The sequence below is a fragment of the Salmo salar genome, chromosome 12, assembly GCF_965601325.2.
Source record: "Salmo salar chromosome 12, fSalSal1, whole genome shotgun sequence".
Taxonomy (NCBI): domain Eukaryota; kingdom Metazoa; phylum Chordata; class Actinopteri; order Salmoniformes; family Salmonidae; genus Salmo; species Salmo salar.
Genome location: NC_138302.1, coordinates 2,062,896 through 2,080,330, shown reverse-complemented (window position 1 = coordinate 2,080,330; position 17,435 = coordinate 2,062,896). Strand labels below are relative to the sequence as shown.

General features: G+C 47.1%; 1 protein-coding gene across 4 annotated transcripts in view; it reads left to right on the top strand.

The window, feature by feature from the left end:
• LOC106592062 (uncharacterized) overlaps window positions 1-17,435 on the top strand; it is a 219,507-nt gene that overhangs the window by 92,876 nt on the left and 109,196 nt on the right. For 3 of the 4 annotated variants that reach the window (XM_082958449.1, XM_082958448.1, XM_082958447.1), the window contains exons 14-17: window positions 6,256-6,332; window positions 10,202-10,309; window positions 10,636-10,737; window positions 13,412-13,550. In XM_082958449.1, the coding sequence (XP_082814575.1) occupies window positions 6,256-6,332; window positions 10,202-10,309; window positions 10,636-10,737; window positions 13,412-13,550 (426 nt within the window). The remainder of the gene's footprint in view (window positions 1-6,255; window positions 6,333-10,201; window positions 10,310-10,635; window positions 10,738-13,411; window positions 13,551-17,435) is intronic. The other variant, XM_045690477.2, reaches the window with a different exon arrangement.

Genomic DNA, 17,435 nt, shown 5'->3' with positions numbered 1-17,435 from the left:
TAAAATATTATATTGTCATTTAAAGAATTATAGATTTACATCTTTTGAACGCAATCAACTTGCCAGATTTAAAAATAACCTTACTGGGAAATCACACTTTGCAATAATCTGAGCACTGTGCCCAGAAAAATACGCGTTGCGATACAGACTAGACGTCATGTTGGGGAGATCTAAAATCGAAAATACTATGTAAATAATCCATTACCTTTGATTCTCTTCATCAGATGTCACTTCCAGGTATCACAGGTCCATAACGAATGTAGTTTTGTTCAAAAAAGCTCATCATTTATGTCCAAAAATCTCCGTCTCGTTAGCACATGATGTAAGCCAGCCGGACTTCTCGTCATGAACGAGGGGAAAAAATATATTTCCGTTCGTTCAAACATGTCAAACGTTGTATAGCATAAATCATTAGGGCCTTTTTTAACCAGAACATGAATAATATTCAAGGTGGACGAATGCATAGCCTTTTATAACGTATTGGAACGAGGGTACCCAACATGAAGTAGCGCGCCAGGTGTCTAATGGGACATCACCGTTCCATGGCTCTTGTTCGGTCAGATCTCCCTCCAGAAGACTCAAAACACTTTGTAAAGGCTGGTGACATCTAGTGGAAGCAATAGGAAGTGCCAAAATATTCCTAAACCCCTGTGTTTTTCAATGGGATAGGTTTAAACTCAATACAACACATCAGGTATCCACTTCCTGTCAGAAAATGTCTCAGGGTTTTGCCTGCCAAATGAGTTCTGTTATACTCACAGACACCATTCAAACAGTTTTGGAAACTTTAGAGTGTTTTCTATCCATATATAATAAGTATATGCATATTCTAGTTACTGGGTAGGATTAGTAACCAGATTAAATCGGGTACATTTTTTTTATCCAGACGTGCAAATGCTGCCCCCTAGACCCAACAGGTTAACCTCTATGGGCTTGGTGGGACGCTTGCTTAACAGCCAGTGTAAACTCGTGGCGCGTTATTCAAATTCCTCAAAAATGCTAAAACTTCAATTTTTCAAACATATGACTATTTTACACCATTTTAAAGACAAGACTGTCGTTAATCTAACCACACTGTCCGATTTCAAAAAGGCTTTACAACGAAAGCAAAACATTAGAACCTCTTACATCTAGACGTTCCGCTAGCGGAACACCTGCTCCAATATCCAATGATAGGCGTGGCGCGAATTACAAATTCCTCAAAAATACAAAAACTTCAATTTTTCAAACATATGACTATTTCACAGCATTTTAAAGACAAGACTCTCCTTTATCTAACCACACTGTCCGATTTCAAAAAGGCTTTACAGCGAAAGCAAAACATTAGATTATGTCAGCAGAGTACCAAGCCAGAAATAATCAGACACCCATTTTTCAAGCTAGCATATAATGTCACAAAAACCCAGAAGACAGCTAAATGCAGCACTAACCTTTGATGATCTTCATCAGATGACACACCTAGGACATTATGTTATACAATACATGCATGTTTTGTTCAATCAAGTTCATATTTATATCAAAAAACAGCTTTTTACATTAGCATGTGACGTTCAGAACTAGCTTCCGGGGAATTTGCTAACAATTTACTAAATTACTCACGATAAACGTTCACAAAAAGCATAACAATTATTTTAAGAATTATAGATACAGAACTCCTCTATGCACTCGATTTGTCCAATTTTAATATAGCTTTTTGGTGAAAGCACATTTTGCAATATTCTAAGTACATAGCCCAGCCATCACGGGCTAGCTATTTAGACACCCGGCAAGTTTAGCACTCACCAAAGTCAGATTTACTATTATAAAAGTTTGATTACCTTTTGTTGTCTTCGTCAGAATGCACTCCCAGGACTGCTACTTCAATAACAAATGTTGGTTTGGTCCAAAATAATCCATCGTTATATCCGAATAGCGGCGTTTTGTTCGTGCGTCCCAGACACTATCCGAAATGGTAAATCAGGGTCGCGCGCATGGCGCAATTCGTGACAAAAAATGTAGAAATATTCCATTACCGTACTTCAAAGCATGTCAACCGCTGTTTAAAATCAATTTTTATGCAATTTATCTCGTAAAAAAGCGATAATATTCCGACCGGGAATCTCCTTTTCGGCAAACAGAGGAAAAATCACAAAGACGGGGGCGGCCAGGGCACGCGCCTAATGCCCACAGTCCCTTGATCGGCCACTTGAGAAAGGCGATAATGTGTTTCAGCCTGGGGCTGGGATGACGACATTCTGTTTTTTCCCGGGCTCTGAGCGCCCATGGAAGACGTAGGAAGTGTCACGTTAGAGCAGAGATCCTTTGTAAAAGATAGAGATGGCAAAGAAGTTCAAGAAATGGTCAGACAGGCCACTTCCTGTAAAGGAATCTCTCAGGTTTTGACCTGCCATTTGAGTTCTGTTATACTCACAGACACCATTCAAACAGTTTTAGAAACTGTGGAGTGTTTTCTATCCAAAGCCAATAATTATATGCATATTCTAGTTACTGGGCAGGAGTAGTAACCAGATTAAATCGGGTACGTTTTTTATCCAGCCGTGAAAATACTGCCCCCTAGCCATAACAGGTTATGTCAGCAGAGTACTCAGCCAGAAATAATCAGACACCCATTTTTCAAGCTAGCATATAATGTCACATAAACCCAAACCACAGCTAAATGTAGCACTAACCTTTGATGATCTTCATCAGATGACAACCCTAGGACATTATGTTATACAATACATGCATGTTTTGTTCAATCAAGTTCATATTTATATCAAAAACCAGCTTTTTACATTAGCATGTGACTAGCATGTGACTAGCATTCCCACCGAACACTGCCGGTGAATTTACTAAATTACTCACGATAAACGTTCACAAAAAGCATAACAATTATTTTAAGAATTATAGATAGAGAACTCCTCTATGCACTCGATATGTTCGATTTTAAAATAGCTTTTCGGTGAAAGCACATTTTGCAATATTCTCAGTAGATAGCCCGGCATCACAGGGCTAGCTATTTAGACACCCAGCAAGTTTAGCACTCACCAAAGTCAGATTTACTATAAGAAAAATTGTATTACCTTTGCTGTCTTCGTCAGAATGCACTCCCAGGACTTCTACTTCAATAACAAATGTTGGTTTGGTCCAAAATAATCCATCGTTATATCCAAATAGCGGCGTTTTGTTCGTGCGTTCAAGACACTATCCGAAAGGGTAAATAAGGGTGACGAGCATGGCGCAATTCGTGACAAAAAAATTCTAAATATTCCATTACCGTACTTCGAAGCATGTCAACCGCTGTTTAAAATCAATTTTTATGCCATTTTTCTCATAAAAAAAGCGAGAATATTCCGACCAGGAATCTGCGTTTAGGTAAACAGACGAAAGAAAATAAAGCATTCGGTCAACTCGTGCATGCGCCTAAGCCCATAGTACTCTGATCGGCCACTTGCCAAAAGCGATAAAGTGTTTCAGCCAGAGCCTGCCTCGATATCGTTCAGCTTTTTCCCGGGCTCTGAGAGCCTATGGGAGCCGTAGGAAGTGTCACGTTATTGCAAAGATCCTCAGTCTTCAATAAAAAGAGCCAAGATGAAACACAATTTGTCAGACAGGCCACTTCCTGCATGGAATCTTCTCAGGTTTTGGCCTGCCATATGAGTTCTGTTATACTCACAGACACCATTCAAACAGTTTTAGAAACGTTAGGGTGTTTTCTATCCAAAGCCAATAGTTATATGCATATTCTAGTTACTGGCAGGAGTAGTAACCAGATTAAAACGGGTACGTTTTTTATCCGGCCATGTCAATACTGCCCCCTAGCCCTAACAGGTTAATAACAGGACCAGTACAGGTCTGTGGAGCAGGCAGCAGGTAACCAGAATAATATTACTGTAATATTACTGTAATATTAATAACAGGACCAGTCCAGGTCTGTGGAGCAGGCAGCAGGTAACCAGAATAATATTACTGTAATATTAATTACAGGACCAGTCCAGGTCTGTGGAGCAGGCAGCAGGCAACCAGAATAATATTACTGTAATATTAATTACAGGACCAGTCCAGGTCTGTGGAGCAGGCAGCAGGCAACCAGAATAATATTACTGTAATATTAATAACAGGAGCAGTCCAGGTCTGTGGAGCAGGCAGCAGGCAACCAGAATAATATTACTGTAATATTAATAACTACTATTTTAATACTAGTAATAATAATAGTTGTAATATTAACAAAAACAGTAGTATTAATAACAATAATAATTGTAATAATAACAACAATTATAACAATAGTAATAATAACAGTAATAATAACAATATTAATGATAATAATAATGAAAATAATAATAACAATAGTAGTAGGAATGATGACAATAATAATGGCAATAATAATGACAGTAATAACAATAATAACATCAACAGGAATAATAACAATATCAATAGGGCTTTATAAATACATTTGATTGATTGATTGATAGTAACAATAACAATAATAATAATACTAACGGCACTGGTCCAGGTCTATTGAGCAGGCAGTCGCAGCAGGGATCAGAGGAAAGCACTTTAAACATTATAAATATAACATTTACACATTTATTTTTTGATTTTACCTTTATTTTACTAGGCAAGTCAGTTAAGAACAAATTTTTATTTTACAATGACGGCCCTGGAACGGTGGGTTAACTGCCTTGTTCAGTGGGCAGAACGACAGATTTTTACCTTGTCAGCTCGGGGATTCGATCTTGCAACCTTTGGGTTACTGGTCCAACTGCTCTAACCACTAGGCTACGCTGCTGCCCCGCTGCACCCACGCTGCTCGCGCACGTCAACAAGCGTCTGCGTAGCCAGGCGCTAAAATAGAACTTGGTTCTATTTGTGACGGTCGACGCGCTGCAAGTCCCGCCTCTCCCATCTCCTCATTGGTTGTTAGGAGTATATACCCACGTGGGTGATTGGAAGATGAACTGAGGTCTGCTACTCCAGGCCAGTTGGTGGTGGTAATGCACCTTAAAGTTGGTTGCCAACCGCCATATAAAGTCCAAAGAAGAAGAAGACTGAGAGATTACTAGAAACAAACTTGGTTTAACGTTACTCTTTTTATCTGTGGATTAATTGTCGGAGTAGAGGACCTTGTGCATTTCATGTAAAATAACAACCCAATGTTTATATTTCCAGGACAAATGAGCTAGCGAGCTAAATTGCCATAAATGTTTAACGCTTTTTCGACCTGTCCCCAAATGAATATAATTGTTTCAGAGTTAATTTGGATATTTCCAACCTGCACGTCCTGATCGTGTCTGGTGCGGTGGGACAAAATCAAAAATGTGCGCGATGGTGAACGCGGAACGCACAGGCATGTGTGGTCTGGTCAGCAGGTAACACTGTAACACAATACAGTGGGGCAAAAAAGTATTTAGTCAGCCACCAATTGTGCAAGTTCTCCCACTTAAAAAGATGAGAGAGGCCAGTAATTTTCATCATAGGTACACGTCAGACTATGACAGACAAAATGAGAGAAAAAAATCCAGAAAATCACATTGTAGGATTTTTTATGAATTTATTTCCAAATTATGTGTTTCTTTTAGCTGCAGCTAAGAGTCCATCTGGTTGACTGTCTGACTGACTGACTGACTGACTGGCTGACTGTCTAACTGACTGACTGACTGACTGTCTGACTGTCTGACTGAGTGTCATACTGACTGACTGACTGTCTGACTGACTGACTGTCTGTGTTTCTTTTAGCTGCAGCTAAGAGTCCATCTGGTTGACTGTCTGTGTTTCTTTTAGTTGCAGCTAAGAGTCCATCTGGTTGACTGTCTGACTGACTGTCATACTGACTGACTGACTGTCTGACTGACTGACTGTCTGTGTTTCTTTTAGCTGCAGCTAAGAGTCCATCTGGTTGACTGTCTGTGTTTCTTTTAGTTGCAGCTAAGAGTCCATCTGGTTGACTGTCTGACTGACTGTCATACTGACTGACTGACTGTCTGACTGACTGACTGTCTGTGTTTCTTTTAGCTGCAGCTAAGAGTCCATCTGGTTGACTGTCTGTGTTTCTTTTAGTTGCAGCTAAGAGTCCATCTGGTTGACTGTCTGACTGACTGACTGACTGACTGACTGTCTGACTGACTGACTGTCTGTGTTTCTTTTAGCTGCAGCTAAGAGTCCATCTGGTTGACTGTCTGACTCTCTGTGTTTCTTTTAGCTGCAGCTAAGAGTCCATCTGGTTGACTGTCTGACTGACTGACTGACTGTCTGACTGTCTGTCTGTGTTTCTTTTAGCTGCAGCTAAGAGTCCATCTTGTTGTCCCCCTCAAGAACAACGCTCCTTTGATCGCAAGGCAGAGGCAGACGTGAAGGTGAGGTCTGTGTGTGTGTGTATATATGCTTGCCTGTGTGTGTGTGTGTGTGTGTGTGAGAGTTTGTTTGTGCGTGTGTGTGTGTGTGTCCGGGCATGAGCGTGTGTGTGCCTGTGTGTGTGTGTGTGTGTGTGTGTGTGTGTGTGTGTGTGTGTGTGTGTGTGTGTGTGTGTGTGTGTGTGTGTGTGTGTGTGTGTGTGTGTGTGTGTGTGTGTGTGTGTGTGTGTGTGTGTGTGGTGTGTGTGTGTGTGTGTGTGTGTGTGTGTGTGTGTCCGGGCGTGAGTGTGTGTGTGCCTGTTTGTGTGTGTGCGTTGTATGCTTGTCTGTGTGTGTGTGTTGCTGTTTCAGTTAATTGTTTTTGCTTCCTGAAGCTTCCTTCCATCATTCAGTGGCTTGGAATGTGTTTCTGTTGCTGGACGGCATCTCTACTGTTCCCCAGGTGGTGAAGGATATCTAGGGAGTGGTCTATGACTGTCGTTAGACAGCATCTCTACTGTTTCCCAGTTGGTGAAGGATATCTAGGGAGTGGTCTATGACTGTCGTTAGACAGCATCTCTACTGTTTCCCAGGTGGTGAAGGATATCTAGGGAGTGGTCTATGACTGTCGTTAGACAGCATCTCTACTGTTTCCCAGGTGGTGAAGGACATCTAGGGAGTGTTCTATGACTTTAGTAAGACAGCATCTCTACTGTTTCCCAGGTGGTGAAGGACATCTAGGGAGTGTTCTATGACTTTAGTAAGACAGCATCTCTACTGTTTCCCAGGTGGTGAAGGACATCTAGGGAGTGGTCTATGACTGTTGTTAGATGGTATCTCTACTGTTCCCCAGGTGGTGAAGGACATCTAGGGAGTGGTCTATGACTGTCGTTAGACAGCATCTCTACTGTTTCCCAGGTGGTGAAGGACATCTAGGGAGTGTTCTATGACTTTAGTAAGACAGCATCTCTACCGTTTCCCAGGTGGTGAAGGACATCTAGGGAGTGTTCTATGACTTTAGTAAGACAGCATCTCTACTGTTTCCCAGGTGGTGAAGGATATCTAGGGAGTGGTCTATGACTGTCGTTAGATGGTATCTCTACTGTTTCCCAGGTGGTGAAGGACATCTAGGGAGTGTTCTATGACTTTAGTAAGACAGCATCTCTACTGTTTCCCAGGTGGTGAAGGATATCTAGGGAGTGTTGACTGTCGTTAGACGGTATCTCTACTGTTCCCCAGGTGGTGAAGGATATCTAGGGAGTGGTCTATGACTGTCGTTAGACTGCATCTCTACTGTTTCCCAGGTGGTGTAGGATATCTAGGGAGTGGTCTATGACTGTTGTTAGATGGCATCTCTACTGTTTCCCAGGTGGTGTAGGATATCTAGGGAGTGGTCTATGACTGTCATTAGACAGCATCTCTACTGTTCCCCAGGTGGTGAAGGATATCTAGGGAGTGGTCTATGACTGTCGTTAGATGGTATCTCTACTGTTTCCCAGGTGGTGAAGGATATCTAGGGAGTGGTCTATGACTGTCGTTAGACAACATCTCTACTGTTTCCCAGGTGGTGAAGGACATCTAGGGAGTGGTCTATGACTGTCGTTAGACGGTATCTCTACTGTTTCCCAGGTGGTGAAGGATATCTAGGGAGTGGTCTATGACTGTCGTTAGACGGTATCTCTACTGTTCCCCAGGTGGTGAAGGATATCTAGGGAGTGGTCTATGACTGTCGTTAGACAGCATCTCTACTGTTTCCCAGGTGGTGAAGGACATCTAGGGAGTGGTCTATGACTGTCGTTAGACAGCATCTCTACTGTTTCCCAGGTGGTGAAGGACATCTAGGGAGTGTTCTATGACTTTAGTAAGACAGCATCTCTACTGTTTCCCAGGTGGTGAAGGATATCTAGGGAGTGTTGACTGTCGTTAGACGGTATCTCTACTGTTCCCCAGGTGGTGAAGGATATCTAGGGAGTGGTCTATGACTGTCGTTAGACTGCATCTCTACTGTTTCCCAGGTGGTGTAGGATATCTAGGGAGTGGTCTATGACTGTCGTTAGATGGTATCTCTACTGTTTCCCAGGTGGTGAAGGACATCTAGGGAGTGTTCTATGACTTTAGTAAGACAGCATCTCTACTGTTTCCCAGGTGGTGAAGGATATCTAGGGAGTGTTGACTGTCGTTAGACGGTATCTCTACTGTTCCCCAGGTGGTGAAGGATATCTAGGGAGTGGTCTATGACTGTCGTTAGACTGCATCTCTACTGTTTCCCAGGTGGTGTAGGATATCTAGGGAGTGGTCTATGACTGTCGTTAGATGGTATCTCTACTGTTTCCCAGGTGGTGAAGGATATCTAGGGAGTGGTCTATGACTGTCGTTAGATGGCATCTCTACTGTTTCCCAGGTGGTGTAGGATATCTAGGGAGTGGTCTATGACTGTCGTTAGACAGCATCTCTACTGTTCCCCAGGTGGTGAAGGATATCTAGGGAGTGGTCTATGACTGTCGTTAGATGGTATCTCTACTGTTTCCCAGGTGGTGAAGGATATCTAGGGAGTGGTCTATGACTGTCGTTAGATGGCATCTCTACTGTTTCCCAGGTGGTGAAGGATATCTAGGGAGTGGTCTATGACTGTCGTTAGACAACATCTCTACACTTTCCCAGGTGGTGAAGGACATCTAGGGAGTGGTCTATGACTTTAGTAAGACAGCATCTCTACTGTTTCCCAGGTGGTGAAGGATATCTAGGGAGTGGCCAATGACTGTTGTTAGATGGCATCTCTACTGTTTCCCAGGTGGTGAAGGATATCTAGGGAGTGGCCAATGACTGTCGTTAGATGGCATCTCTACTGTTTCCCAGGTGGTGAAGGATATCTAGGGAGTGGTCTATGACTGTCGTTAGACTGCATCTCTACTGTTTCCCAGGTGGTGAATTATTGTATTTTTATTTTATAAAAATGACTCTTAATTTTACCAATTGACTGAGAACATATTGTTATTTACAGCAATGACCTAAGGAATAGTTTACAGGGTAGAGGACATGAATGAGCCAATTGAAAGCTGGGGATGATTTAGGTGGCCGTGTTGGTATGAAGGCCAGATTGGGAATTTATCCAGGACACCAGGGGGTTAACACCCCTACTCTCACCACAGAGAGTCAGGATACCAGGGGGTTAACACCCCTTACTCTCACCACAGAGAGTCGGGATACCAGGGGGTTAACACCCATACTCTTACGATAAGTACCATGGGGATCTTTTAGTGACCACAGAGAGTCAGGACACCAGGGGGTTAACACCCCTTACTCTCACCACAGAGAGTCAGGATACCAGTGAGAGGGGTGGGGCAGTGAGGGGGGGGGCAGTGAGGGGGGGCAGTGAGGGGGGGAGGGGGGGGCAGTGGGAGGGGGGGCAGTGGGGAGGGGGGGGCAGAGGGAGGGGGGGCAGTGAGGGGGGCAGTGGGAGGGGGGAGGGGGGGCAGTGGGGGGGCAATGAGGGGGGGGGGCAGTGAGGGGGGGCATCTCTCTCAGCTAAGTGCGTGTTCTAGTGTTCTAGAGCTGAGTGTGTGTTCTAGAGTGTTCTAGAGCTGAGTGTGTGTTCTACAGTGTAGAGCTGAGTGTGTGTTCTAGAGTGTTCTAGAGCTGAGTGAGTGTTCTAGTGTTCTAGAGCTGAGTGTGTGTTCTAGAATGTTCTAGAGCTGAGTGTGTGTTCTAGAATGTTCTAGAGCTGAGTGCGTGTTCTAGAGCTGAGTGTGTGTTCTAGAATGTTCTAGAGCTGAGTGTGTGTTCTACAGTGTAGAGCTGAGTGCGTGTTCTAGAGCTGAGTGTGTGTTCTACAGTGTAGAGCTGAGTGTGTGTTCTAGAGTGTTCTGGAACAACGAGAGTGTTCTGTGTTCTAGAGTGAGGCGGTAGTGACCTGGTTGACCGAGTGTCAGCTGCAGTTCTACACCACTCACCTCCTCACCGCCGGCTACGACCTAGACACCATAGGCCACATGACCCCCGAGGTAAGGTGACCCCTGACCCCTACGCCACGCGTCATCCCAACCTCTAAACCCCGGCATCCCGTATGTCCTATCTGGGGCCTCCGCCTGACCCCTGACCTGGTGATGTCATCATGACCCTCCTGTCTCTGTGACCTCCGAGTTGTCCGCCAATCACTTTTATTATTTACCGCTTCATCTGCATAAAGCTAATGTTTATTCGTGTCCATCAGTGAGGTGTGTGAGAGAGAGAGAGAGAGAGAGAGAGAGAGAGAGAGAGGGGACGAGTGTGTGTTAACAGCGTGTGTGTGTGTGTGTGTGTGTGTATGTGTGTGTGTGTGTGTGTGTAGGACCTGACGGCAATCGGTGTCACTAAACCAGGCCATCGTAAGAAGATCGCGTCGGAGATCAGCAAACTACCGTCCGGTGATTGGCTGCCTGACCACAAACCTGTGAGAACACACACATTCCCAGACACCACCTTTATCTCGAGACACAATGACGCCAAGATGTTTAGAGGTCCCAGTACGTCTCAAGACACGTTTAGAGGTCCCAATACGTCTGGAGACACAATGACCCCAAGACGTTTAGAGGTCCCAATACGTCTCGAGCCACAATGACCCCAAGACCTTTAGAGGTCCCAATACGTCTAGAGCCACAATGACCCCAAGACGTTTAGAGGTCCCAATACGTCTCGAGCCACAATGACCCCAAGACGTTTAGAGGTCCCAATACGTCTAGAGCCACAATGACCCCAAGACGTTTAGAGGTCCCAATACGTCTCGAGCCACAATGACCCCAAGACGTTTAGAGGTCCCAATACGTCTCGAGCCACAATGACCCCAAGACGTTTAGAGGTCCCAATACGTCTAGAGCCACAATTACCCCAAGACGTTTAGAGGTCCCAATACGTGTTGAGCCAGGTTTAGAGGTCCCAATACGTCTTGAGACACGTTTAGAGGTCCCAATACGTGTTGAGCCACGTTTAGAGGTCCCAATACGTCTCGAGACACGTTTAGAGGTCCCAATACGTCTGGAGACACAATGACCCCAAGACGTTTAGAGGTCCCAATACATCTCGAGCCACAATGATCAAGACGTTTAGAGGTCCCAATACGTCTAGAGCCACAATGACCCCAAGACGTTTAGAGGTCCCAATACGTCTAGAGCCACAATGACCCCAAGACGTTTAGAGGTCCCAATACGTGTTGAGCCACGTTTAGAGGTCCCAATACGTCTTGAGACACGTTTAGAGGTCCCAATACGTGTTGAGCCACGTTTAGAGGTCCCAATACATCTCGAGACACGTTTAGAGGTCCCAATACGTCTGGAGACACAATGACCCCAAGACGTTTAGAGGTCCCAATACGTCTCGAGCCACAATGACCCCAAGACCTTTAGAGGTCCCAATACGTCTAGAGTCACAATGACCCCAAGACGTTTAGAGGTCCCAATACGTCTCGAGCCACAATGACCCCAAGACGTTTAGAGGTCCCAATACGTCTAGAGCCACAATGACCCCAAGACGTTTAGAGGTCCCAATACGTGTTGAGCCACGTTTAGAGGTCCCAATACGTCTTGAGACACGTTTAGAGGTCCCAATACGTGTTGAGCCATGTTTAGAGGTCCCAATACGTCTTGAGACACGTTTAGAGGTCCCAATACGTGTTGAGCCATGTTTAGAGGTCCCAATACGTCTTGAGACACGTTTAGAGGTCCCAATACGTGTTGAGCCACGTTTAGAGGTCCCAATACGTCTCGAAACACGTTTAGAGGTCCCAATACGTCTGGAGACACAATGACCCCAAGACGTTTAGAGGTCCCAATACGTCTAGAGCCACAATGACCCCAAGACGTTTAGAGGTCCCAATACGTCTAGAGCCACAATGACCCCAAGACGTTTAGAGGTCCCAATACGTGTTGAGCCACGTTTAGAGGTCCCAATACGTCTTGAGACACGTTTAGAGGTCCCAATACGTGTTGAGCCATGTTTAGAGGTCCCAATACGTCTCGAGACACGTTTAGAGGTCCCAATACGTCTGGAGACACAATGACCCCAAGACGTTTAGAGGTCCCAATACGTCTCGAGCCACAATGACCCCAAGACCTTTAGAGGTCCCAATACGTCTAGAGCCACAATGACCCCAAGACGTTTAGAGGTCCCAATACGTCTCGAGCCACAATGACCCCAAGACGTTTAGAGGTCCCAATACGTCTCGAGACACGTTTAGAGGTCCCAATACGTCTGGAGACACAATGACCCCAAGACGTTTAGAGGTCCCAATACGTCTCGAGACACGTTTAGAGGTCCCAATACGTCTGGAGACACAATGACCCCAAGACGTTTAGAGGTCCCAATACGTCTCGAGCCACAATGACCCCAAGACGTTTAGAGGTCCCAATACGTCTAGAGCCACAATGACCCCAAGACGTTTAGAGGTCCCAATACGTCTCGAGCCACAATGACCCCAAGATGTTTAGAGGTCCCAATACGTCTCGAGCCACAATGACCCCAAGACGTTTAGAGGTCCCAATACGTCTAGAGCCACAATGACCCCAAGACGTTTAGAGGTCCCAATACGTCTCGAGCCACAATGACCCCAAGACGTTTAGAGGTCCCAATACGTCTCGAGCCACAATGACCCCAAGACGTTTAGAGGTCCCAATACGTCTAGAGCCACAATGACCCCAAGACGTTTAGAGGTCCCAATACGTCTAGAGCCACAATGACCCCAAGACGTTTAGAGGTCCCAATACGTCTTGAGACAATTGATGTGTGTCTTCAAGATATTCTGGGCCATACCAATATTAATGAGGATATTCTGGAATATACCGATATTAATGAGGATATTCTGGAATATACCGATATTAATGAGGATATTCTGGAATATACCGATATTAATGAGGATATTCTGGAATATACCGATATTGATGAGGATATTCTGGAATATACCAATATTATACATTTGACTAATCATACTAAATACATATGAACACATGTTGGTCTGTCCTAATATCTAAGCGCGTGTGTGTGTGTGTGTGTGTGTGTGTGTGTGTGTGTGTGTGTGTGTGTGTGTGTGTGTGTGTGTGTGTGTGTGTGTGTGTGTGTGTGTGATGTGTATATAGGCCAGCCTGGCAGAGTGGTTGTCAGCGATCGGGCTGAACCAGTACTACCAGGTTCTGGTGCAGAATGGATATGACAACATCGACTTCATCACTGAGATAAGTTGGGAGGACCTGAAGGAGATCGGCATCACCAAGCTGGGTAGGACAGACAGGAGACAGGCATCACCAAGCTGGGTAGGACAGACAGGAGACAGGCATCACCAAGCTTGGTAGGACAGACAGGCATCACCAAGCTGGGTAGGACAGACAGGAGACAGGCATCACCAAGCTGGGTAGCACAGACAGGAGACAGACATCACCAAGCTGGGTAGGACAGACAGGAGACAGGTATAACCAAGCTGGGTAGGACAGACAGGAGACAGGCATCACCAAGCTGGGGATGACAGACAGGAGACAGACATCACCAAGCTGGGTAGGACAGACAGGAGACAGACATCACCAAGCTGGGTAGGACAGACTGGAGACAGACATCATCAAGCTGGGTAGGTCAGACAGGAGACAGGCATCACCAAGCTGGGTAGGACAGACAGGAGACAGGCATCACCAAGCTGGGTAGGACAGACGGGAGACAGACATCACCAAGCTATGTAGGACAGACAGGAGACAGGCATCACCAAGCTGGGTAGGACAGACAGGAGATAGGCATCACCAAGCGGGGTAGGACAGACAGGAGACAGGCATCACCAAGCTGGGTAGGACAGACAGGCATCACCAATCTGGGTAGGACAGACAGGAGACAGACATCACCAAGCTGGGTAGGACAGACAGGAGACAGACATCAACAAGCTGGGTAGGACAGACAGGAGACAGACATCACCAAGCTGGGAAGGACAGACAGGAGACAGACATCACCAAGCTGGGTAGGACAGACAGGAGACAGACATCACCAAGCTGGGTAGGACAGACAGGAGACAGGCATCAACAAGCTGGGTAGGACAGACAGGAGACAGGCATCACCAAGCTGGGTAGGACAGACAGGAAACAGGCATCACCAAGCTGGGTAGGACAGACAGGAGACAGGCATCACTAGGCTGGGTAGGACAGACCGGAGACAGGCATCACCAAGCCAAGCTGGGTAGGACAGACAGGAGACAGGCATCACCAAGCGGGGTAGGACAGACAGGAGACAGGCATCACCAAGCTGGGTAGGACAGACGGGAGACAGGCATCAACAAGCTGGGTAGGACAGACAGGAGACAGGCATCACTAAGCTGGGTAGGACAGACGGGAGACAGACATCACCAAGCTATGTAGGACAGACAGGAGACAGGCATCACCAAGCTGGGTAGGACAGACAGGAGATAGGCATCACCAAGCGGGGTAGGACAGACAGGAGACAGGCATCACCAAGCTCGGTAGGACGGACAGGAGACAGACATCACCAAGCTGAGTTGGCCAGACAGGAGACAGACATCACCAAGCTGGGTAGGACAGACAGGAGACAGGCATCACCAAGCTGGGTAGGACAGACAGGCATCACCAAGCTGGGTAGGACAGACAGGAGACAGACATCACCAAGCTGGGTAGGACAGACAGGAGACAGACATCACCAAGCGGGGTAGGACAGACAGGAGACAGGATTCACCAAGCTGGGTAGGACAGACAGTAGACAGACATCACCAAGCCGGGTAGGACAGACAGGAGACAGACATCAACAAGCTGGGTAGGACAGATAGGAGACAGACATCACCAAGCCGGGTAGGACAGACAGGAGACAGACATCACCAAGCTGGGTAGGACAGACATGAGACAGACATCACCAAGCTGGGTAGGACAGACAGGAGACAGGCATCAACAAGCTGGGTAGGACAGACAGGAGACAGGCATCACCAAGCTGGGTAGGACAGACAGGAAACAGGCATCACCAAGCTGTGTAGGACAGACAGGAAACAGGCATCACCAAGCTGGGTAGGACAGACCGGAGACAGGCATCACCAAGCCAAGCTGGGTAGGACAGACAGGAGACAGGCATCACCAAGCGGGGTAGGACAGACAGGAGACAGGCATCACCAAGCTGGGTAGGACAGACGGGAGACAGACATCACCAAGCTAGGTAGGACAGACAGGAGCCAGGCATCACCAAGCTGGGTAGGACAGACAGGATACAGGCATCACCAAGCTGGGTAGGACAGACAGGAGACAGACATCACCAAGCTGGGTAGGACAGACAGGAGACAGGCATCACCAAGCGGGGTAGGACAGACAGGAGACAGGCATCACCAAGCTGGGTAGGACAGACGGGTGACAGACATCACCAAGCTGGGTAGGACAGACGGGAGACAGGCATAACCAAGCTGGGTAGGACAGACAGGAGACAGGCATCACCAAGCGGGGTAGGACAGACAGGAGACAGGCATCACCAAGCTGGGTAGGACGGACTGGAGACAGACATCACCAAGCTGAGTAGGCCAGACAGGAGACAGACATAACCAAGCTGGGTAGGACAGACAGGAGACAGACATCACCAAGCTGGGTAGGACAGACAGGAGACAGGCATCACCAAGCGGGGTAGGACAGACAGGAGACAGGCATCACCAAGCTGGGTAGGACAGACGGGTGACAGACATCACCAAGCTGGGTAGGACAGACGGGAGACAGGCATAACCAAGCTGGGTAGGACAGACAGGAGACAGGCATCACCAAGCGGGGTAGGACAGACAGGAGACAGGCATCACCAAGCTGGGTAGGACGGACTGGAGACAGACATCACCAAGCTGAGTAGGCCAGACAGGAGACAGACATAACCAAGCTGGGTAGGACAGACAGGAGACAGGCATCACCAAGCTGGGTAGGACAGACAGGCTTCACCAAGCTGGGTAGGACAGACAGGAGACAGACATCACCAAGCTGGGTAGGACAGAGAGGAGACAGGCATCAACAAGCTGGGTAGGACAGACAGGAGACAGGCATCACCAAGCTGGGTAGGACAGACAGGCATCACCAAGCTGGGGATGACAGACAGGAGACAGACATCACCAAGCTGGGTAGGACAGACAGGAGACAGACATCACCAAGCTGGGTAGGACAGACAGGAGACAGGCATCACCAAGCTGGGTAGGACAGACGGGAGACAGACATCACCAAGCTATGTAGGACAGACAGGAGACAGGCATCACCAAGCTGGGTAGGACAGACAGGAGATAGGCATCACCAAGCGGGGTAGGACAGACAGGAGACAGGCATCACCAAGCTGGGTAGGACAGACAGGCATCACCAATCTGGGTAGGACAGACAGGAGACAGACATCACCAAGCTGGGTAGGACAGACAGGAGACAGACATCAACAAGCTGGGTAGGACAGACAGGAGACAGACATCACCAAGCTGGGAAGGACAGACAGGAGACAGACATCACCAAGCTGGGTAGGACAGACAGGAGACAGACATCACCAAGCTGGGTAGGACAGACAGGAGACAGGCATCAACAAGCTGGGTAGGACAGACAGGAGACAGGCATCACCAAGCTGGGTAGGACAGACAGGAAACAGGCATCACCAAGCTGGGTAGGACAGACAGGAGACAGGCATCACCAAGCTGGGTAGGACAGACCGGAGACAGGCATCACCAAGCCAAGCTGGGTAGGACAGACAGGAGACAGGCATCACCAAGCGGGGTAGGACAGACAGGAGACAGGCATCACCAAGCTGGGTAGGACAGACGGGAGACAGACATCACCAAGCTGGGTAGGACAGACAGGAGACAGACATCACCAAGCTGGGTAGGACAGACAGGAGACAGGCATCAACAAGCTGGGTAGGACAGACAGGAGACAGGCATCACTAAGCTGGGTAGGACAGACGGGAGACAGACATCACCAAGCTATGTAGGACAGACAGGAGACAGGCATCACCAAGCTGGGTAGGACAGACAGGAGATAGGCATCACCAAGCGGGGTAGGACAGACAGGAGACAGGCATCACCAAGGTCGGTAGGACGGACAGGAGACAGACATCACCAAGCTGAGTTGGCCAGACAGGAGACAGACATCACCAAGCTGGGTAGGACAGACAGGAGACAGGCATCAC